The sequence below is a fragment of the Lissotriton vulgaris genome, chromosome 6 (assembly GCF_964263255.1).
Source record: "Lissotriton vulgaris chromosome 6, aLisVul1.2, whole genome shotgun sequence".
Lineage (NCBI taxonomy): Eukaryota > Metazoa > Chordata > Amphibia > Caudata > Salamandridae > Lissotriton > Lissotriton vulgaris.
The window spans coordinates 8,189,713-8,212,374 of record NC_141694.1 but is presented as its reverse complement, the minus strand read 5'-3'; the positions used below and the strand labels follow the sequence as shown (position 1 = coordinate 8,212,374).

At 50.0% G+C, this 22,662-nt stretch overlaps 1 protein-coding gene across 3 annotated transcripts in view; it reads right to left on the bottom strand.

The window, feature by feature from the left end:
* PPP2R5D (protein phosphatase 2 regulatory subunit B'delta) overlaps positions 1-22,662 on the bottom strand; it is a 273,958-nt gene that overhangs the window by 170,247 nt on the left and 81,049 nt on the right. For all 3 annotated transcript variants that reach the window (XM_086925820.1, XM_086925821.1, XM_086925822.1), the window contains one exon: positions 11,713-11,805. In XM_086925820.1, coding sequence (XP_086781946.1) covers positions 11,713-11,805 — 93 coding nt within the window. The remainder of the gene's footprint in view (positions 1-11,712; positions 11,806-22,662) is intronic.

Here is a 22,662-nt window from a genome sequence, read left to right as displayed (position 1 = left end):
CCACAGATGACTTCAGAGGCCTCGGACTTGAATGGTGGAAGGCGGACTCTCTGGGTTCTTCCGGTGAGGAACGAGGTGATCCATTCAAGTGCTTTTCCTTGTATTCCGATGTTACTGAGGCGTTGTAAAAGGGTGCTGTGGCAGACTGTGTCGAATGCTGCAGAGAGGTCGAGGAGGATGAGGGCGACTGTGTCTCCATTGTCCAGTAGAGTTCGAATGTCGTCAGTTGCTGCGATGAGGACGGTCTCAGTGCTGTGTTTTGCTCGGAAGCCAGATTGTGAGGAGTCGAGGGATTTGTTGGCTTCGAGGAAAGCGGCGAGCTGGTTGTTGACAGCTTTCTCGATTACTTTGGCCGGGAATGGAAGGAGCGAAATGGGGCGGTAATTTTTGAGTTCGGTGGGGTCCGCTGTGGGTTTTTTCAGAAGGGCGGTGAGTTCAGCGTCTTTCCAGTCTTCCGGGAAGGTGGCGGAATTGAAGGAGCAGTTGATGACGTCCCGGAGGTGCGGTGCTATGACGGAGTCTGCTTTGTTGAAGATGTGGTGAGGACATGGGTCTGTGGGGGATCCTGAGTGGATGGAGTTCATCAGGCGGATGGTGTCCTCAGTGGAGATTGGCTTCCAGTCGTTAAGGGTGTTCGCAGGGGGGGAGTGTTCAGCACATGGTTGGGATGGTTGGTTTCCGGGTTGGTTGTCGAAGCTGTTGTGGATGTCAGCAATCTTGTTGTGGAAGAATGAGGCTAGGGAGTCGCAGAGGGCTTGAGAGGGGGTGATGTCGTTGGAGTTGGCCGAGGGATTGGAAAATTCCTTGACGATGTTGAAAAGTTCCTTGCTGTTGTGGGCGTTGTTGTCAAGTCGATCCTTGAATGCTGTTTTCTTGGCCTTTCTGATTAGTTGGTGGTGAGTGCGGGTGGCGTTTTTGAAGGCGTCCTTGGTGCTGGTGGTTGGGTCGGTGATACTCTTGTATCACATGTCGCATTATCAACCACAACAAATGTTTATGGAAATTTCTATTGTGAGACATCCACCAGAGTGACTGCTGCAGGTCACCGGATCACAGTGAGACACGTGATGTTGCCTGAGGTGTGAAACATGGGCATGCACTTAGCGCCTCTTTTTACATTATCACCCTCACATTTTGCCTGGTAAAAGATGCGACTTTGACTAAGTGCACAGGGATCCAACTAACCAGGTCCCCAGTGCCAGGGCTCTTTCCCAAACTGAACAATTCTTTCCCCAAAATGGCAATACCTTTATCACTCTCTGTAAGTCCCTAATAAGTGGTACCCCTAGTACCTAGGGCCTGAGGGTCCCTAAGGGCTGCAGCACGAATTGTGCCTCCCCGAGGGACCCCCGACCAAGCACATGCAAGACTGCCACTACAGGCTGTGTGTTTTGGTGCAGACAAAAGTGAAAACATGACATGCCACACATCCCTGTGTGCCATGTCCCCATATACTACGTGCAATATTTGTAAAAGACACATATGATGGACAGAATGCAGAGTAAATCAAACATTCCTGCCCTGGCAGTTTGGGCTGTACTGTTCCCATGGGGAACAGGGTCAAGACTGATTTGCATATGGCTGGGTCTAAACTGTAATGGCGTGGCGTGTAAAAAACGATGGATGTAAATCACATCTGTGAGTGGGGGTTAATGCTCCATTGATTCAGCATTCCGTCCATCTGTTCTTTTTGCATTTGTAATATTTGTGGAGTCCCCCCTACAGCAGGTGTAACAGCCCCAAGGCAGGGTACTGAATATTGCACGTGAGGGCATACCTGCCTGAGCAAACATGCCTGTGCTGGACAGTCCTATTACTACCACTACACGTGACAAAGGCAGACCACCTAAAACGCGCTGGACACCGGTGAAAACAATTTCCCCAGCTCCACGATGGCTTCACTGAAGCTGGGGATGTTCATTGCTAAACCCACACTGAATCCAGAGTCAGATTTACCAATAGATGCCCCCAGGGGGCGCCCTAGAGGTGCCTCTGAAACCAGACCAGCATCCGGTGCGCTCGCTGACTGGCTGCGGTCAGCCTGCCATCCGACACACGGTTCTGACCTCGTAGGGGGGATAGACGACTGCTCTCAGGAGACCCATAACAAAAGTCTGTCCGGGAACAGAGTAACACCCCGTCCCACAGGATGACCCGCTGATTAGCCTCTTTGGGCCGTCGAGCTTCAAAGAAGCTGCAGCCTTTGAAATGCGAATCTGCCCCCCCCGCCCCCCTAAACGTACACAGCTCACTTGGACAGGCAGGAAAATTAGCTTGTCAGACAGGTGTGCCATCTCCAGGCTAGTACTACCCCTAAGGAGGGCTACTGTGAGGTGGACACGATTTTTTTAGAAATGGCCATCTTTGTACTAATCTACACTCCACCGACGCCCCTAAAATTCAGTATGGTGTAGGAAGCTGGCTCTGTATATACTGTACCAAAGTAAGTTATAGTGTGTGCAGAGTCCAGTGGAACCCCAAGGTTTACAGAGGTAAATAAGAGGTAAAAGGCACAGAGTTAATACCTTACTCTCGATTTGTGGTAGCGTGGGTGAGCAGTAAGGCTGTATCCGAGGACAGTGTTAAGGGTTTATTGTACGCACTCAGAAAAGAAAGGTCACACATTCAAAGACAGAACTGAGACAAATTGTATCAAAAATACTGTAGTTCAATTTTATTTTTAGACCCAAGCAGGACTTGGTGCAAGTAAATAGAATTGAACTTTTCAAGACAGATTGATCAAAACAAACAAACTGGATGAAAAATAACTGTTACAGGTCAGTAAAATATTTGAAGACAATAGGTATTCGTAATTCATTTGAGATTATTTTTCAGATTACTTCTTTGAGTACTTTCTAGTGTACTTTTTCTACTTGGTGTGATATGCCCAGATATCACCCTGAGACATTTCCTGTACAAAAGTAAGTTAAACAGTTTTTCATTAAAACACAGTGGCTTAGGTTTCCATACAAAATCAACTCCACCCTTGGAACTTTTTCCAGAGGAAAACAGTCAATGCAATCCTAGGGAGAAAAATGAGGTTATCGTTTGCAGTTAAAAAAGCAGCCTCAGCGGCACTAGGGAGGCCGGGTGCAGTGCTTTGAGGCCCAATGTTAGCCTATGGGGCCGTCGGTTGGTGGCTGCTCTTGGAAAAGCCACGGGTTTGAGGGAGCAATGCTTTTAGGGTTAAGCTTAGGGCAAAGGGGGATCCAAGTTAGCACACAAGGTGTCTCCACAGCAGCACTGGGGAGGACGGGTGCTGGTTTGGCGTCGGTGCCCTGTTTTTAATGGGAGATCTCCGGTCGGACAAACAATGAAGGTTCGTGCTGGGAGGCTTCCTGGAGGCGCCCACCAGTGGACAGGTAAGTTAGGATGCAGGGGGGTTGCCTTGACACTGTCGGTTGGGTCAACCAAGGCTGTGGGAATTCAGGTGTAGGGGTGTTTTGAGGCGTCTGGTTTCCTTACCAGCTCCGGTTGGGTGGACCCTCCAGATAGAGGCTGGAGGCATCGTCGGGAGGTTTGAGGTAGGTCAGGGATCACCAGGGCCCAAGTCAGGATTGCCGAGGGGACCTCCTCCTGGTGCTGGGCTACTTTAACTTGGCCCATAGGTGTAAGGTGCAGAGTGGTGCAGACTCGCTGATTCAGCTGTACCAGAGTCGGGTTCTTGAGCAAGTCTGGTGCTCACAGGAGACAAAGTCTTTGTAGGGAAGGCAGGGTAGGTCCTACGGGTTCTGGGGGGCTGCTGGCCTCAGGACATGCCAGATTTCCACTGGAGCAGGTCACAGTTTTCCACTGGAGCAGGTCACTGTTGGGACAGGCCAGTAGGGCTGGGGTCAAGGCAGTTGGCGTCCTCTTCTTCCTTCAGCACGGCTCTTCGGTCCTTTTTCTTGCTTGTCTGAGGAAGCATGGTTTGGGGTTCCCCTAAACATTAAATCTAGGGGTGTTTCTGGTATGTACAGCTTGGGACCAGTAGGTCCCTCCCTTGGTGTGGGTACACCCCCTATTATGCTGCCCTCCAGTAGTAGGGGGGCATAAACCTCACTCTAGTGTGGGTCCCACATGTTCAAGATGGTGGTGACGGAGTTGTGCTTCGCATCGCCCCTCCCACCAGAGGGGTGGGGTTGGTAAAGGTGGGCACACCTCTCTTGCTATTTTGGTTTTCCTGCCAATTCCCCCGCCCAAAGTGGGAGTTCGAACCGGTGGGGGCCTCTGCCCAGGATGTGCTTTGTTTCAGGACCCCAAGAGTGGGCGGCTCTCGACCGAGGTGTCCAGAAACATGTTTGGGGGTGGCAGCTGGCGAGCAGCCACTCAGCCAGGATACTAGAGTTGGGTTGCTTTTCAGGGGGCATCTCTTAGATGCCCTCTGAGTGCATTTGGCATTAAATCCCACACTGACATCAGTGTGGGTTTTTATGGGCTGAGAAGTTTGATACCAAACTTCCCAGAATTCATAAAAGTTATTATGGTGCTGTGGAGTGCGCAATAACTAACTCCCAGACCACATACTCTTTTATTGCTTTACTGCACAATGTATAGGGGGTACAGGGCTCATGCACCTGTACCCTCACCAGTGGTATAGTGCACCCAGCTAGAGGGGTGTCTTACCTATACCAAAGGCAGTGAGTCGTAGGCATGGCACACAGGTATGTGTTCCATCTCGAGACATTTAGACTTCACTTTTCTCTACACCAAAGCACACAACGGGTGTGGGTGTGTGTGTGTGGGGGGGGGGGGGGTCTGTCTGTCTGCTCTAAGGGTGGCACAATAGGTGCGGCCGTCTTTAGAGGCCTTCCATGGTCGAAGTGCCCTTGGTACCCATAGTACCTTTTACAAGGGGCTGACGGGTGGCCAGCAAGGTGCTAGTTGGGGGTACAAGGTACAGTTTTAGGGAAAGAACATATGCCCTGGGTACCTGATTGCAGTAACTGATGCACTTTTTCTTGGGGTGCCTTGGGTCACTGCCAATCAGGTGTCCAGGGCCTGTGTTCTTTCCTCAAGACGAATCCAATTGACATCTCTGGCCACAGGTCAGGCCCTGGTAAATGGCTCCACAGGTACCGAGGGCACTGTGACCAGGGAAGACCTCTAAGGGCTGCAGCACTTATTGTACCATCCTTCGAGGCCCTGTACCTTTACACCCACACACTGCCTATGCAGGCTGCGTATCTTGGTGCAGAACAAAGTGAAAAGTCGACATGGCACACATCCCTGTGTGCCATTCCTACAACCCACTGCCCTGGCAAAGATAAGTCACCCCTCTAGCTGGGTGTCCTATGCCAGTGATGAGGGTAGAGGTGCATGAGCCCTGTACCCCTACATTTTTTCAGGGGGCATCTTAGAGATGCCCCCTGAAAAAAGAACAGCCTCTTGTGGGTTCCCGGACTGCTACACACCAGCCTGCCACCACAAGACATGTTTCTGGACCCCTAGGGGGGGGAGCCTTCGCTCCCTGAGCACAGAAACCAAGCCTTTCCTAGGTGGAGGTGTTCACACCTAACCCAGGCCAGGAAAAGCCATCTATGGCAGGGGAACGTTTAAGGTCTGGCAGCCTTTGTAATGCGTCCCAAAGCCTCTCATGCTGTCAGGAGCAGGACCCCTTCCTGTCCCATCTCTCCAACCCCAACCTCCAAGACAGGTGGGGAAAACTAGCCAGCCCAGAAGGTATGCCCACCTCTGCCAACCTCAACCCTCAGGTGGGGAAGGCGAGGTGAAGCCCACCAATCAGGATTAGGGATTGTGCTCACTCCCACACGTGGGGTCAAGTCAAGTCAAAGAATTTATATAGCGCACTACATACCCAGAGGGTCTCAAGGCGCTTAGGAAGGGGAGGAGGATTACTTGTCAAATATCCACGTTTTAAGTTGCTTTCTGAATGCTAGGTGGTTCTGGGTAAGGCGAAGGTAAGTGGGGAGTGAGTTCCATGTTTTAGCAGCCAGGTATGAGAAGGATCTGCCTCCCATGGTGGTCTTGTTGATGCGAGGTACGGTGGCGAGGGCTTGGCTGGAAGAACGTAGTTGGCGGGAGGGGGTGTAGAAGGACAGTCGTGGGTTGAGGCATTCTGGTCCGATGTCGTAGAGTGCCTTGTGTGCGTGGGTCAGAAGTCGGAAAGTGATTCTCTTGTTGACGGGTAGCCAGTGGAGGTCTTTCAGGTGACCAGAGATGTGTTCGTTGCGCGGGATGTCTAATATGATCCTGGCTGAGGCGTTTTGGATTCGTTGGAGTTTCTTCTGGAGTTTAGCGGTAGTACCTGCGTATAGGGTGTTTCCGTAGTCCAGTCGGCTCGTGACCAAAGCATGGGTGACCGTTTTCCTGGTTTCGGTGGGGATCCAGCGAAATGTTTTTTTGAGCATGCGAAGAATGTTGAAGCAGGATGAGGATACTGCGCTGACTTGTCTGTTCATCGAAAGTGAGGAATCCAGGATGACGCCTAGGTTCCGTGCGTGGTCTGTCGGGATGGGTGCTATTCCAAGGGCTTCCGGCCACCAAGAGTCGGCCCAAGCAGAGGGGGATGTACCTAGGATGAGGACTTCTGTTTTATCTGAGTTCAGTTTCAGACGGCTGTGTTTCATCCATTCAGCAACTTTTTTCATTCCTTCGTGTAGGTTAGTTTTGGCGGTGCTGGGGTCCTTGGTGAGAGAAAGGATTAGTTGAGTGTCATCCGCGTAAGAGATGATGTTGAGGTTGTGTTGGCGGGCGATGGTCGCGAGGGGGCTCATGTATACGTTGAAGAGGGTGGGGCTGAGTGAAGATCCTTGTGGTACGCCACAGATGACTTCAGAGGCCTCGGACTTGAATGGTGGAAGGCGGACTCTCTGGGTTCTTCCGGTGAGGAACGAGGTGATCCATTCAAGTGCTTTTCCTTGTATTCCGATGTTACTGAGGCGTTGTAAAAGGGTGCTGTGGCAGACTGTGTCGAATGCTGCAGAGAGGTCGAGGAGGATGAGGGCGACTGTGTCTCCATTGTCCAGTAGAGTTCGAATGTCGTCAGTTGCTGCGATGAGGACGGTCTCAGTGCTGTGTTTTGCTCGGAAGCCAGATTGTGAGGAGTCGAGGGATTTGTTGGCTTCGAGGAAAGCGGCGAGCTGGTTGTTGACAGCTTTCTCGATTACTTTGGCCGGGAATGGAAGGAGCGAAATGGGGCGGTAATTTTTGAGTTCGGTGGGGTCCGCTGTGGGTTTTTCCAGAAGGGCGGTGAGTTCAGCGTCTTTCCAGTCTTCCGGGAAGGTGGCGGAATTGAAGGAGCAGTTGATGACGTCCCGGAGGTGCGGTGCTATGACGGAGTCTGCTTTGTTGAAGATGTGGTGAGGACATGGGTCTGTGGGGGATCCTGAGTGGATGGAGTTCATCAGGCGGATGGTGTCCTCAGTGGAGATTGGCTTCCAGTCGTTAAGGGTGTTCGCAGGGGGGGAGTGTTCAGCACATGGTTGGGATGGTTGGTTTCCGGGTTGGTTGTCGAAGCTGTTGTGGATGTCAGCAATCTTGTTGTGGAAGAATGAGGCTAGGGAGTCGCAGAGGGCTTGAGAGGGGGTGATGTCGTTGGAGTTGGCCGAGGGATTGGAAAATTCCTTGACGATGTTGAAAAGTTCCTTGCTGTTGTGGGCGTTGTTGTCAAGTCGATCCTTGAATGCTGTTTTCTTGGCCTTTCTGATTAGTTGGTGGTGAGTGCGGGTGGCGTTTTTGAAGGCGTCCTTGGTGCTGGTGGTTGGGTCTTTTTTCCAGGCCTTTTCAAGGGAGCGGCAGAGTTTCTTGGACTTCTTAAGATCATCGTTGAACCATGAGGCCTTCTTGTTGCCGGGTTTGCTTTGACGTTTTTTCAGTGGTGCTAAGGTGTCGGCGGTGTTGGATAACCATAGGGTGAAGTTGGCGGCAGCTAGGTTTGGGTCCGAGGAGTGGGTTGGGGTGTTTAGAAGGAGCGATGAGGAGATCTGGTCGATGGTGATTTTGTTCCAGTTTCTTTGCAGAGTTGGTTGGGGGTGGTTGTTGGGTTTTGGCTTGTTGTAGGTGAAGTGGACGCAGCTGTGGTCGGTCCAAAGGAGAGCCGAGGTGTGGCTGAAGGAGACGTGGTTGCTGGAGGTGAAGATAGGGTCGAGAGTATGACCTGCTATGTGGGTGGGGGAAGTGACCAGTTGTTTAAGTCCGAGGTTGGCGAGGTTGTCCAAAAGGGTGGTGGAGTTGCGGTCGTTGTGCTTTTCAAGGTGAAAGTTGAGGTCTCCCAGAAGGATGTAATCTTTGGAGGGGAGCGCGTGTGGAGTGATGAAGTCCGTGATGTCTTCACTGAATTTAGCGCGGGGTCCTGGTGGTCTGTAGAGGAGAGTGCCTCTGAGTGTGGTCTTGGGGTCGATGTGGATTTGGAAGTGAAGGTGTTCGGAGTTGGCGAGGTTGGCGTCAGAGCTGGTTGAGATGCGGATTGATTTCTTATGGACGATAGCGATTCCTCCTCCTGTGTGGCCGGTACGGTCCTTGCGTGTGATCTTATATTCTTCAGGGATGGCAATGGTGATGTCAGGGGCGGAGGAGGCGTTCATCCAAGTTTCCGTTAGGAAGGCGACGTCTGGAGAGATGGTGTCTAGTAGATTGCATAGGTCAATGGCGTGTCTGTGGACCGAGCGGGTGTTGAGAAGGATGCATTGTAGGTGGTTGGGGTCGGGAATCTGTGGTGTGGTCGTAGCGGAGATGTTGTCGGTGCCGCTGAATTTGCAGGAGTAGCAGGAGAAAGGTCCATGGGTGTGTCCAGGAGCTGCTTGGACGCAGTTGGGGGCGCGACCGGGGTTGAGGGCTAGGAGGGTGGCGGCATTGTAGGTGATGCGGGAGGGCTGGGCAGCGCGAGGGGCAGGGGGTCTGGCGCTGGGCGCGGTCCAGGCGTAGACGGGCGTAGACGGGCGTAGACGGGCTTACCTTTGGCGCACCTTCGGCGCGGATTGGGCGCGGTCGCTGCGCGTGAACGCTGCGCGCGGGAACTACTGTCATATATGGATAGTGGAGGGGGAGGGGCGAGGGCGGCTCAGCTGGGAGGCGTGGCGGGCTCAAGGGAACACAACAACAACAGGGTCAAAATGGAGGGGAGGGCAGAGCAGGGCGCCGGGGGATATCACACACAACAATGCGCTGAATCAAGCAAAGCAATGTAAGCGCTGTTGAATATTGGCGCTATGAAATTACGAAGCTTAGTCACAATGGCGCAATGAAAATTACAGAACTTGGTCACAATGCAATAATACGATACCACGATGCAAAGAGCAGCGAGGGGAGCGATCACTCAAGGCGGAAGCGAGGAGTGAATCACAGCGCTGCGAGGATGGGGGATGCTTCTTAAGTGCTAGTGGGAGGGCGGCTCAGCTGGGAGGCGTGGCGGGCTCAAGGGAACACAACAACAACAGGGTCAAAAAGGAGGGGAGGGCAGAGCAGGGCGCCGGGGGATATCACACACAACAATGCGCTGAATCAAGCAAAGCAATGTAAGCGCTGTTGAATATTGGCGCTATGAAATTACGAAGCTTAGTCACAATGGCGCAATGAAAATTACAGAACTTGGTCACAATGCAATAATACGATACCACGATGCAAAGAGCAGCGAGGGGAGCGATCACTCAAGGCGGAAGGGTGTAGTCACCCTAAGATCAGTAGCCCATTGGCACCCGACCTCAAGACCCCTAAAACGCCCCCTAAAAACAGTATTTAGGGGCAGCCCTTAACCAAGAAGTCAGACAAACTACAAGAAGAAAAGAAGAAGGAGGAGCGAACAGCTGTGGCGAAGCTAAGTAGAGGACGACGCCCACTGACTTGGCCCCAGCCCTAACGGCTGTCCCCACCTCGTACCTGGTCCAGCGAAAACCCAGAGGACCTGCCTGCCTTCAATCTCAAAGACTGTGTCTCCCAGAGACACCGGATTTGTTTAAACTACCGACTCCAGGTCTGCAAGGATCTGCAGGTCTGCAGCACTCTGCACCCAACGCCCACGGCCCAAGTTCGAGTGGCCCAACACCAAAAGGAGGTCTCCCTGCCGATCCTGACCCGAGATCTGGTGACCCCTGACTTGCCTCAAGCCTCCAGCTGACGCCAGTAGACTCAAACCGGAAGGACCCCCCTAACTGCAACCAGGAGCTGGTAACAAGATCCGACCCTAAAAGGCACCCTGGCACCCGACGCCCAACGGCCTTGGGGGGCCCAACCGATGGTGCCTAACCGCCCCAAAACATACCTCTTTACTGGTGGTTTCACCCGGAAGACCTTCGTCCCAAAGTCTGCAGTGCTTTGAAAAATCGGAGACTCCCCCATTGAAAGCCACAGGGCACCAGATTCCAAAACAGTACTCTGCACCCGGGCGCCCCAGTGCCGCGGAGGAGGAATCTTTTGTACTGGCCTAAACCCCCATTTGCCCTGAGCTTAAGTCCAGGAGCTTTGCTCCCACAACCCTAGTGCCGCTGAGGGTGAAACAAGAGTGCATCCTTGACCCTGGGAAGCCCCCCCCTCCCCACCCCGAGTCTACCCCCCAAATCTCACCTCTCACAACAAAGTACTTACTTTTGAACCGTTAACACTATTTTCCTCCACAGGGTAACATTTACTGTTTTTCTTTGAAAAGTTTTGAAGTGTGGAGTTGGAAAACCTAAGAAATCCTTTTAAAATTGTACTAAATAACAAAAACACTTTTACTTGCCTGTTTACAGGAAATACCCCAAGGTAGTATCCAGGCATACTGCACTCAGTAAGTAAAGTAATGTACTCGTTTTACAAAAAATCCTATACAAAGTACATGTACTGTATTCTGCAAAGCATTGCATTATCGGTAACACTGTTGTAACCAAATCAAAGTACATTTACAATTGTAAACCAAACTGTGTTACAACAGCATTACTATTGAAAAGTATGTATTACTTGCCTGTTCCAGGCACGCTTGGTTCTAGAAAATAAAATAACTAAAAGAATAGTTTTATACAAAAACAATTGGCCAAGAGTTCAGTTCTTGAGTGTGTGAAACCTTTTGCTGCCTGAGTGTGTCCAACAAATGCTTAACCCTGTCCTCTGATACGGCCTTACTGCTCGACCAAGCTACCACTAGAGAGTGAGTGTGTCTAACTTGACCTCTGCCTGCCTTAGGGGATCCACTGGACTCTCTTTACACTACACCTCACTTTGGTAGAGTATTTACAGAGCCAGCTTCCCACAGCAGAGAGATTGCTCCTCGCTGGGGCAGCGTGATAGGTCCCACTACTAAGGCCTGGCTACACAGGATGACCTTCCGTGACCTGACAAAGTTTATGCCACAATGCAACCACAGCCAGACCTAAAGAAATCAGACAGCCCCTCCGGACTTATTTACTCTCTCTGGAGTCTGACACCGGGAGCTCAGTCCTTCCCCTTCCCGATACCACGCCTCCTTATATTCCACCAGCAAAGACTCTATTGGACAGGGTATCACCTCCCCCAATGCTTCTCTCATTATTAGATTCAACATCCTATTGTATTTCATATATACTACAATCTCTGATCTACAATTCCGCCATGACAATGTTCTGATTTTTGATATACTGCTATACATCTTACATTGTTTTTTTAGTGCAAAATGATAAAGTTATAAAGAATAAATTAAAAAAGAAGGAAAAGGAAAACATACATGAAGATCAACATGCAGAAATGAAGCATATGAGACATGCGAAAAATGTGGCATTAGACAACCTAGAAAAGCACTCAACATTCTCAAATCCATCTTACCGACATCACAAACTTCTGGTCAATGTATTTCTTGGCAACGTTCGGCTGAAAATCAGGAGACTCAAGAAACCGCAGGAAAAATTCATACACCAACTGCAGCAAAGAAAATGTCAGAAGGAGAAGTTAATTCACAGTAGCCTATGGTGGAAAGAGGGCTGTTGCACGCCCTCCACCACAACACACACTGATCTCAAGTGTGGACTAAAGGCAGACACTATATCTTTCACTGTGGTGTCAAAAGTCCAGACGCTCACAGAGGACGGCCACAGCGGGCTCAGACAAGAGACAAGGTAAGGGGAAATAACTTGCAGATCCACCAGACATCATAACAGCTTGTACACTGCAGAACAAACGAGATGCAAATACAGCGACTTTTAGACCAAGGTACCACTGTGCCGTGGTCTACGGTCATGTCGGCACTATGGCACAATCCCGCCTTTGCATTTGTGAACAAGTAGTGTTGTTTTTACCTATTAACTTTAAAAAATCACTGTAAGCTCGGTGGTGTTGGTTGAAAGGTCTGAACTTGCTGAAGATGCTCCTTGCGACATGGACTAAAGAAAGTGAAGGAGTGGGACACTGCAGTAACTCATCTAGTGAAGGACCAAGTCTGAAATACATCTGAGTAAATACCAGGTCTCTCTCTTTTTAGTAAAAAAAAAAAAAGCATGTGCAGACCAGACTGCTGGTACTAATCAATTTCCACCTATTTTCTAGTCTACCTTTCCTCAACAAATTGCTAGAATGTTGTGTCAATCAACTGGTCATCAATAGGTGGAGCACTCCATGCGACTGAGGCCGAACACTCCACACGACTGGGGTGGAATATTCCAAAACACACGCTGATTATGCTCCAACAACTGCATGTTAATAATTGGGTACAAGTTGATCTAAATAGGACAGAAGTTTAGTCACACAAAATCCTTGTCGATAATGGTTTAAGACAGGGGTGTGTTTTAGTACCCCTTCTTTTGGATCTACAGGCTGCACTGGCTAGTAGTAATTATTTGCCTCCCAAAATCAACTAGATCTGCCTCCATTGTCTTCCGCATGCCGATGACCTAGCAATAATAGATTACACCTCAACAGAACACTCCATGCCTTACAATCCTATTGTGAGGAAGAGAGATCAATTGTCAATATACAAAAAACGAACAGCAATATTTTTGAAGAAATTAACGAAATGTACCTGTTTTTTTAAACAATGTACCCTTAAAACAGGTTTTGGATTAGAAATATTTAGGTCTCACCTTTGCGAGCAATCAATAATGAAATAAGCATTTAGCAATAGAGACACTGTTGGTGACAGGAAATGTGTTTTGAGGTCTTTCTGTGGAACGCCTCAAAAAGGCACCAGAGGTAAGTTAATCCCACAGGCATTATTGAAAAAGAGAATGGGGTCTTAACCCCTTCGAGGCTATTGACGAGCTGGGCTCGTCATCGCGCTTACCTGTCCTGCGCGGATGACAAGGCCAGCTCGTCACGTAACGCGGTATTTTCGAATTTGCCGCGCACAGCGGGAAAAGCCGCCGCAGCGATGCGGTTAAACACGATTGAACCTATCCAGAGTATTGTAAGTAAGAATTGTTTTCTCTAGGTGCTACGGACCGGAGATTCACAAGCCCCTAAATCCCCCTAAGACAGACGTCTTACTCACATCTCCGTAACACACAATGGTCCAGCACACTAATACATTCCAATATTTCAACAATAATAAAAAAAAAATCAAAACGATGAAAACAGCAATTCAGTGGAGTTTGTTTGCAGTTCGTTCTTTATTTCTTTTTCTTCGATTTAAAAGACGGTAGCCGTAGCCAACGCGTTTCGTCCTTCACGGACTTCTTCAGGGCAGAAAAATAATGTTTTTTAGTCTTTATCACTTGTCTTAAGTCTCTCCCCAATGGCATCCAGCTTGAGCTCAGATTGCCTTTTGAATTCTCTGTATTTTTTATATTCAGAACAGTTGTAACCACAGTGCTAGAGTATCCAATAATCAGTCTTCAAAAAAGAAGTTAGAGCTGGCTCCGTAGCGTGGAATCCCACAGGCATTGTATGGGACGGAGCTTGGAGCGATTGATCAGCATGTGGGTTGGAGTCACAGGAGAGCCTCGGTCTGAAGGCTCTCCTTTGTATCTCAAGGAACGCTATGATCCACAAATTTAGGCTCGAGTTTGAGCTTGATTCTTGGACCATTCTAGCTAAATGTTCTTATGCTGCATCAAATAATGTAACAGAAGAACGCTCCTGTCCTGTTTGATGCTGCAGGGCATTATCTCTCACTCAGATGAATTCTCGTGCAACTGATACAAAAAGTACTGATTTGGAAAATTCAGTTTTTAAGATCGATGATTTGATATCCTTTAATATGGTAACGGATGTCCTTTAAGTCGGCTCAATAGCTAGAGGCAGGGAGCACCTCGCGAAGAGCTCGATTGGCTATCTATTGATCTTCTGGGTAAGGCAAAAACCTTTCCATATTTGCACCAGGTCCCTGACAAATGATTACAGAATACAATCTTTCTATTGTGGTTAGGAATGGGTCCTGGGTTGAGAATTCCTGGCTTTATAAAAAGAATCTTGGAGAATAAGGAGTCCTGTTTTTGTGATTTAAAAATAAAGTATTTCTTAACTCATCAACTTTCAGACTGTTCTCTTTTCTCTACGTGAGAGGAAAATGATTCTCTGTCCAATCTTTACGACTAACAAATGTAGATCACAAAGCAATGCACAAGCCATTTTACTCTTAAGGAAGTCTTGAAATGCATCAATCGAAAATGCATCCTGTTCTTATAAAAGAGGCTGTTTTCATAAGGGTTAAGAGTTACTGTCTGTCCAAATAATCTTGCCTCTTGTACAATATTAGGACTATTGATTAATGTAAATATTTTGATGAATAAATATTGGGCCAAAGTAAAATAATCAAAATGGCTGGAGAGGATCTTAACTTTTAACATGTTTATTTGAAATGGTACGATTTGAATTTTTTTACCAAGTTTTATACAGCGCGAACTTGACCCGAATCGGGTATCGGAGCGCTTTACATAGCACCAGTTGCAATACAGGAGGACACAATCATTTTTTGTTAGGCACAGGGAGATTAAGTGATTTGCCCAGAATCACAGGATGTTCAGCGTCATTGCAGAGACTCGAACCCAGTTCCCCAGATTTGAGGTTGACCGCCCGAGCCGTTAGGCCAACTCCTCTCCCCAATTGCGTAATATATTTGAGCTGAATTAATGTTTTGTATTTCTATAAGAAATAATTCTTGTTAGAAGGGAAATCTTAGGGTCGGCCGAGCAAGGGGGAGAGGCCTCCTGGCGTGGGCCCTCTCCTAGGATCGTACAGCCGAGCAACCACCCCCCCTACAGATGGACGCCACACAAAGATAGGTTCTTAACACTTTTATCAGTACTTTTAGGCAGGTTATCGTAACGATACAGAAGGAACAGGATTCAGGGATCCTCTTAAACTTAGTCTCTGTGGGAAGGGGGTAGCGGGACAGTCTTGGTACCAGTCTGGTACCGGGATACCTTGCGCACAAGCTCTCAATCCTCGAGCTGGGGGGTTCTTCGGTAGTGGCCGCGGCAGCGCCAGCAGGACCCCAAGGATGGTCTCACGAAGATGGGCCGCGGCAGCGCCAGCAGGGCTCCAAGGATGGTTTCACGAAGATGGGCCGCGGCAGCGTCAGCAGGACTCCAAGGATGGTTTCACGAAGATGGGCCGCGGCAGCGCCAGCAGGACTCCAAGGATGGTTTCACGAAGATAGGCCGCGGCAGCGCCAGCAGGACTCCAAGGATGGTTTCACGAAGATGGGCAGCGCCAGCAGGGCTCCAAGGATGGTTTCACAAAGATGAGTTAGTCTCTGTGTCTCTCGACTCCAGGATACAACTGCCAACCTGCTCTGGAGCTGCCCCAGTTATAGGTCTGGTGCCCTTTGATGTCCGGACCCTCGCACTTGGAGGTCGGAGGGTCCGGGATGTGCGAGTCCAGACACCCAGCAGGGGGGTGGAGCCAGCGCCAAGGGAGGCTGGGGGCGATCGAAACCAGGCGGATGGGGAACCATCGAAACTCCTTCCCCCATTGATTCGTCAAGTGGTCTCTTTACTCCCTGGTTGGATCGTGGTGCCTCGGTGTCGGGCTTTGCTGGGTCTGTGGCTGGGGTCGGGCCGAGGCCAGGAGGCCTGGTCGTGGAGGGTCCAAGATGGCGGCTGGGCCGGAGACGGTGGTCCGGGAAAGGGTCCGGGCCAGCCGAGGGGGTTGAGGAGAGGAGGTCGAGTTCCACCGTGGAAGAGCTGGGGGCTGCCCGGAGGGGCGGCACTCGTGGAGGGTGGATAGTGCTGCTCTTGGCCGGGGAACAGGGGTCGAGGTAGTCCGGGACCCGTCATGCGGGAGGAGTGGGGCCACGCCACGAGGCCAGGTCCAACAATTCTTATAAATGCATATGCATATTGAACTGTTCACCAAGACAAATAATTAAATGCATGATCTGCTATCAGGAGTCAGCAGGATGCAGCAGCGAAAGAGCCATCCTGCAAGTCACTGATGTGCTTATCATTCTGGACAAGAGCGATGCTGCTTAGTTTATTGGCGACCTTTAATACAGTCTACAGCATTCGAATCTATACGCTAATGGGTCGGATGGGGGTTGAAGACAAGCTGCTGGAATGGTTCCAATCCTATCTTAATAATCTTTTACAACAGGTGAAAACAGGCAGCTCCTTCTCTAACCCTATTTCAATACCTCACGGAGTTCCAGAAAGGATCCTCTTAAAGCTCTTGCATGCTCTCATCGGCGAGTAGGGACATTATATCAGCAATATGCCGAAGACACCCAACTTTATCGCCCTTTCAAACGTAACCTCAGTAACTTCAACCCTAGATTATATTATATCTGGGATAACTGCTGATTACTTAACCCAAATAAGACCACCATCAGCTAAAACAAATACAGGGCTTACGCTTTTCTTAGAGGAACAAGACCTGAAGAATGTTGTTCAACTTCTCCAAACCAACGGCCTCTTGCATCTGTCCCAGGTGGGTTTGGCACCGGCCACAGCACCGAATTCACAATAGTTTTTGTGCTGGACTATCCAAGGTTTATTTTCCAGCTACAGTTATTCTTTTAGATTTGACATCCCAAGCAGCTTCATTCTCCTCTCCAGACTTTCAGACTTAGGAATGTAAGACCTGGCCTTAGCATGGCTCCCACATTTCTTATCGAGTAGGCTTGTTCCGAGTCCCTCAGAGTTCAGTCTGAACTTCATATATTATCCCTCCAGCTCATTTTGTACGCTCGGACTGTCGTGCTCTTTTGTCCTTCCTCTGGAACTTTTACTTTTTGCAGATCCATGAGATCACGCACAGTTCTGCTTCTAATCCTTCTTACAGAAGCTTACGGATTTTCTTCCACTATGCACTGGCTGTTCGGGTTTGTGAATTCCCTTCGTCCCAAACTGGACGGTGAAAGTCTTGCGCTGTCCTCTGGCGGACTGTGGTGCCATTGCCTTTCCTTCTTCATGCTCCTTTTCAAACTTTTATTGGTCTGGTGTCAGCCGCACTTGCAGTCTCCACCTGCTTTAGTCAATTTTTATTGACAGATTTGTTCTCTTTGGAACTTCGTGTGGTTCAGTCGCAGACTCTCCTCCAATGGGGTAAAGCTTTGGAATCTACTCTAAGTTAAGGAATCTGCGGCTAGATGTCTATCAAATGAACAAGTTGCTTACCTTTGGTAACAATGTATCTGATAGAGACACAGTCTAGCCGCAGATTCCTTAATGGCCACATATCCTCTCCCCGACTGTGAGGACCTTTTCAGGTTGGGGTCTTACCCATTGGTCTTTCTACCAGTGGTCTCGGTCTTCATGCGTGTTTGTCTTCACATCCTTCCCAGGTCAGGATGTTTTATTCTGTTTTCCCTGTTGCTTCTCCACCCATTCTCGCTTTGGGTGGTGGGCTCTTATCCATCCACGCTCTTGCAGCCTGGTTCTTTTCCAGCGTGGAGATTGGTCATGCCCTTCTTCCCTGCTTGTCGTTTACCATAGGATTCATTTCCATTGCTGTTGTGCCTCATAGAAGGGATGGTTCTTTGCTTGTACGAGACTGTTTCTAGGGGCAAGTACTTTGCTCTCTCCCCACAGTCCCTTACAGTATGAAGTCTTTTTCCTTGACATGCATTGTGATGTTTCTCATCACTTTATTCTTATTGTCATGGTCGCTTCAACAATTTTTAATCTTTCTTGGCACACTGTGTGAGAAGTTGGCCTGATATGTAGTGCTCACTATTCTAGTGATCACTGTGTATCATTCCAAAAGACCCTTATCGAGGATTGGTTGTAAATCAACCTTATAGACCAGCTATCCTAGTAGCATGGACAAGAGCAGTCTTTAGGCTAAACTCTAGAGGGCGTGTTAAGCCAGCTGTTATACCATCACATATACCCCTTGAACACCAAGTGAAAGGACACCACACAAGCTGTTATGAAAATCAAAGGATATTTATTTATAACAAGTCTACCCTGATCTCTTTATGAGTCAGGGAGCTAAGCACACAACAAAACTCTTACGAAAAATACTTCAAGTCGCACAATTTATACAAATGCCCGAGGGGCACGAAAAACCATATACTACAAAAGTGGAATGCGAAATTACTAGCAGGTAAGTACTACTCTCAGAGACTTTAGAATTGCTAGGCCTACAATGCTGAACCCTTAGATTAGAAGCAGGAGGCCTAGGAACGTCGTGTGCAGAGTGGGAACTCTCACGCGTAATGCGGGACAAAGTCTATGGATGCTAGTAAATGCAAGAGTTAGTGTTCTCGGGCGAACCCGACTAGGTAGGTCAAAAACGAAAGTGGATCTAGACACTTAGAGAGTTATTCTACGCTGGAGCACCGTGGTACTCGGTTTACTTAGCCCAGGGGCTGCGGCTGCATAGGGTTCAAGTGTCGTCGGGAATCCTCGTTGACGAACCAGGAGCCTGAAGTGGAAGTTGCTGGCAGGCGACCAGTGAAGATGTTCCGGGCTGATCCAAGGGCTGGATCAGCTGAAGAAGAGTACCTGTAAGCAGAGGGGACCAAGTTCTGAACCACTAGCCAGTGATTGGGTGGGCACCAGGATGGCACCGGACGAGGTCACTCAGCCAGGCGAAGAGGTGACACTGGATTCTGCTGCTGCACGGACCAGGGGCGCTGATGTCGACCAGGCTGGAGGTCTGCGAGCTGTCCCACGTCGGATGTCTGCTGCTGGCGATGCTGGATCCGGTGAAGGAGGCAACAAGCCTTGGCTACGGCAAGCCCACGTGGCGACACAAAATGGCGTCTTGAGTGGGCCAGGAGGGTCCGAGGAAGGTCCCCTTCAGGAGGAGACTAGGGCCAGTCTAGAGGAGCTAGACCAGCGGTGAAACAAACGTAGGACGTCGTCTGGAGGGTCACTAGCCAACGGGCTAGTGACCGGACAACGTAGCAGCAACCCAGGAGCAAAAGGGCCCCACGCAGATCTTGTGGATGCTGGGGGGCTGGACTTCGGTGCTCGTGCTGCTTGGGGTTGGGGCTTCTCTTACCCCAGTGCACCCACTCGAGGGTCCCTCGGTGGTCGTGCTGGTTCAGTGTCATGCTGGTTCTGATGACCACCGGGTCCTCTGGTCTCGTCGCACCTACGGTTCTCAGCTGTGCTGTAGAGGCAGGTTGAGGTCAGAGAGGGCAGGGAGTCCGGGTCTCGTCGAGCTGGGCAGTCTGGTTCCGGAGGAAGGACGTTTCAGCAAACCGCAAGATACTTAGGTGGTGCCTGCTGCTGCAGGGTGACTACTCCTTAGTCACAAGGGAGAAATCTTGAGAAGAAGTCAAGAGTTCCTTTCGTAGAAAGTAGTTTCAGGATTCAAAGATGATCTAATCTGGAAGGGTCCCCGCTCCCACCTTTATTCTAAAGAAAGGGGCTGGTACGGGACTAGGTCCTGCCCATGGGTGGGACCAGGAAGGGGGGTGGTTACACCCCTCTCCCCTGTCCGGACTTTCCCCAGCTCGGGGGCTGGTGTGCCCCTGGAACTGGTTCAAGCCGGCAGATGCATAGTGAGCACCGGGGTGCCACTTGCAGTCACCTTCCTATTCAGCCCTGCCTACCTTGGATACACAAAACCCTGTCTGGGATGGTGCTAGCACCGCCCCTGACAGGAAACCCTTTGTCCAAGCTCTCCTCGCTGGAAGGACTCCCAGCAGCAGGAGGCCAGACTTGTGTCTGTGGTGGCAGCATCCATTTTGTGATGCTGAGGCTCGAGTTAACTTTAACCGGGGTTCACAGTTACATACATGTCGTGTCCCTCTAGAAGGGTGGAATGCTAACCCCGTCGCCAGAATTGGCGAGGGGTTAGTATTCCAATTCGTATGACACCTTACTCGACATGTTTTGATAAAGCGATACCAAAGTTGGCAAATAACCGCGAGGATTATAAGGCACTTAAGAGTATATGGTACGCGTTATCATGGAACAGCTATTAGGACTTGGTTCCGCAAGCTGCAGACGGGCTCAGCTCATGCCAGAGCACCATCTCACATAATTCCAAGCACTCTGCCTTCAGGATTGTTAAGGCCTGCCATAGGAGTGACTGATAGGAATACATGTGTCCATTTTAGGGTTAGATATAGGTATACTATATCTAAAGCAAAGGGTGATTACACCACCTTGCCCCAGCTGTCGTGCAGCCAGTTGTGTCAGATTTAGATGGCCAGCCAGGGGTGGCATAATACATGCTGCAGCCCCTGGTAGGCCCTGGGTACACCTATACCCTGGGTACCTAAGGTACACTGTACAGGGACTGATAAGGTGACTCAGTATCCAATTAGATATGTACCTAAGGTACATGGAATCCATTTTAGAGAGAGATCAGTGGGCCTGGGGCCCTGAATAGCAGGGTCCCAGGTCAACTAAGTCGGAAAACCAGCAAAACACCAGGCAAAAAGTTGGGGGTAACCATAGTCAGATATCCACCCTCCTACACACTGTTCTAACACTAAGTTTTAATTGTGGCTCTGCGTTGTGACACGGGAAAACTTAAATGGCTCCACTGAGGTCATATCTGTGGACGACATCAGGGCGGAGCCAGGTGACACCACCCCCTGGCACACATAGGTATTGCTGAAAAATCTCTGGATCCAGACTGGCGCCTGGAGGATATTCTAAGATAAGGAATCTGCAGCTAGATGCCTCTATCAGATTTTCATTTTAATTCAGCGCCACCATAGTACGGCTATTTCAACCTTGTTTTAATTTTACTGCTCAGATTCTTTAAAGTTTCACTAACAACTAGCATTGTATTTTAACTCCATCCCACCTATATCAGTATTTTAACTCCATCCCACCTATATCAACATGCTTGAATGGGCCTACTGCTAAGTATTTTTAAGGATTTCTGGGATTTCACTAGCTTGATGTTCTGCACATGGAATGACCATTACCTGTGAGTAACAGGCGGGCGTATGGTAGCAGTGAGTAATGAGCTACACGAAGCAGCGTTCATGCAGCGGGCGCACCAGCGGCACGCTTAATGCTGCCTGCTCCCGTCTGAGACCAAAGCCCGCTTGCTACGGCAGCTTCAGCTGCTATTGGTGTTTGGCAGACAGCCCGGTGGCAGAGGGCTTGCTTTGCAGACATTGAGAGAGTTGAGAGCGAGAGAGAGCCTCTCTTCGTATTTCTTGCATCTCGCCCCGCTGAATGCGAGCGGCGGCGTCTTTTTTAGCGCACTGTTTTTAATATTGCATATTTCACCCTACCTTTTGTTGTGCAGGTCATTAACTTCAGTTTCTGCTTCCAGAGGTGAGCGGCTGGCTGGGGGCTGTTTGTAATCGCGGGTTCCTAGCGGCAGCGGGCGCCATCTTTGCTTGGGCTTCAATCTGCATGAAGCTTCCCTGACACTCCACCCTCGTCCCGCCCCTATTTAAACGGCCAATATGTGTCAGCGCAGCAGACGAGCGCAGCGGGCGCGACGGAGGCGTGCCGGAGTTGCGCCTGAGTTAAGCCCGTCTGCGCCCGTCCGCGGCAGGCCGGGGCACGGGGCATGTCACTCTGCCCCCCGCCTCATTTATCCCCGTTCATCCATTATTTCACTTCACGACCCCGTACTCCCTTCCCCCGAGCCCTCTGTCAGCCACGCCGTATGCGGCCTGCCCGCACCCAGGCAATCTTTCCCCGAGATCATTTTGTCATCTCCCACACACAGGCCCCCTGACCTGGCAGGCAAAACTTGCACTTCTACCTCGGTACTAGCCCCGAACTCCCCCTTATCTGTGATGTACCTTAACACTCGGTCTCTGGTCAGCCATCAATCTGACATCTTCTATCTTTTAGGATCGGAACAGCCTCACATCTTGTTCCTGTCCGAGACCTGGCTCACAGATGACTCCTCCCCTGACATCCTGGCGGCCATCCCTTCGGGATATTACATACTGCAAGCCAAACGCCCCTCTGGCAAAGTGGGCGGCGGGGTTGCAGCCATCATCAGGCACTCAATTCGGTTCTCCCCTGTGCCCACCCCCAGTATCCCCATGACCGATTGTCTTGTACTTAGACTGGAGCAACCTGGGTCCTCTCTTATATGTGTCTTAACCTACCGCCCTCCTCAACCTATGCCCAATTTCTCAGTCCAGTTTGGTGAGCTTATCTCCCAGGTGACCATTAACAACACCAATGTACTGGTCCTAGGTGACTTCAATTATTGGCCGTCGGACCCCCATGAAACCTCTGATTCACTCGCCTTCTCTGACCTTATGCTGGGCCTCAATTGAACCCAACATATACACACACCCACGCACGTTAAAGGTCATATCTTGGACCAAGTTTGTACTTCCTCCCTAGACATCTCTACTCCCCTTATTCTTCCCTGCCTCTGGTCAGACCACTTACTCATCACCTTCTCCCTTGCCAAGCCCCCCCCGGTCACCACCATTCGAGAATCTAACTTCTT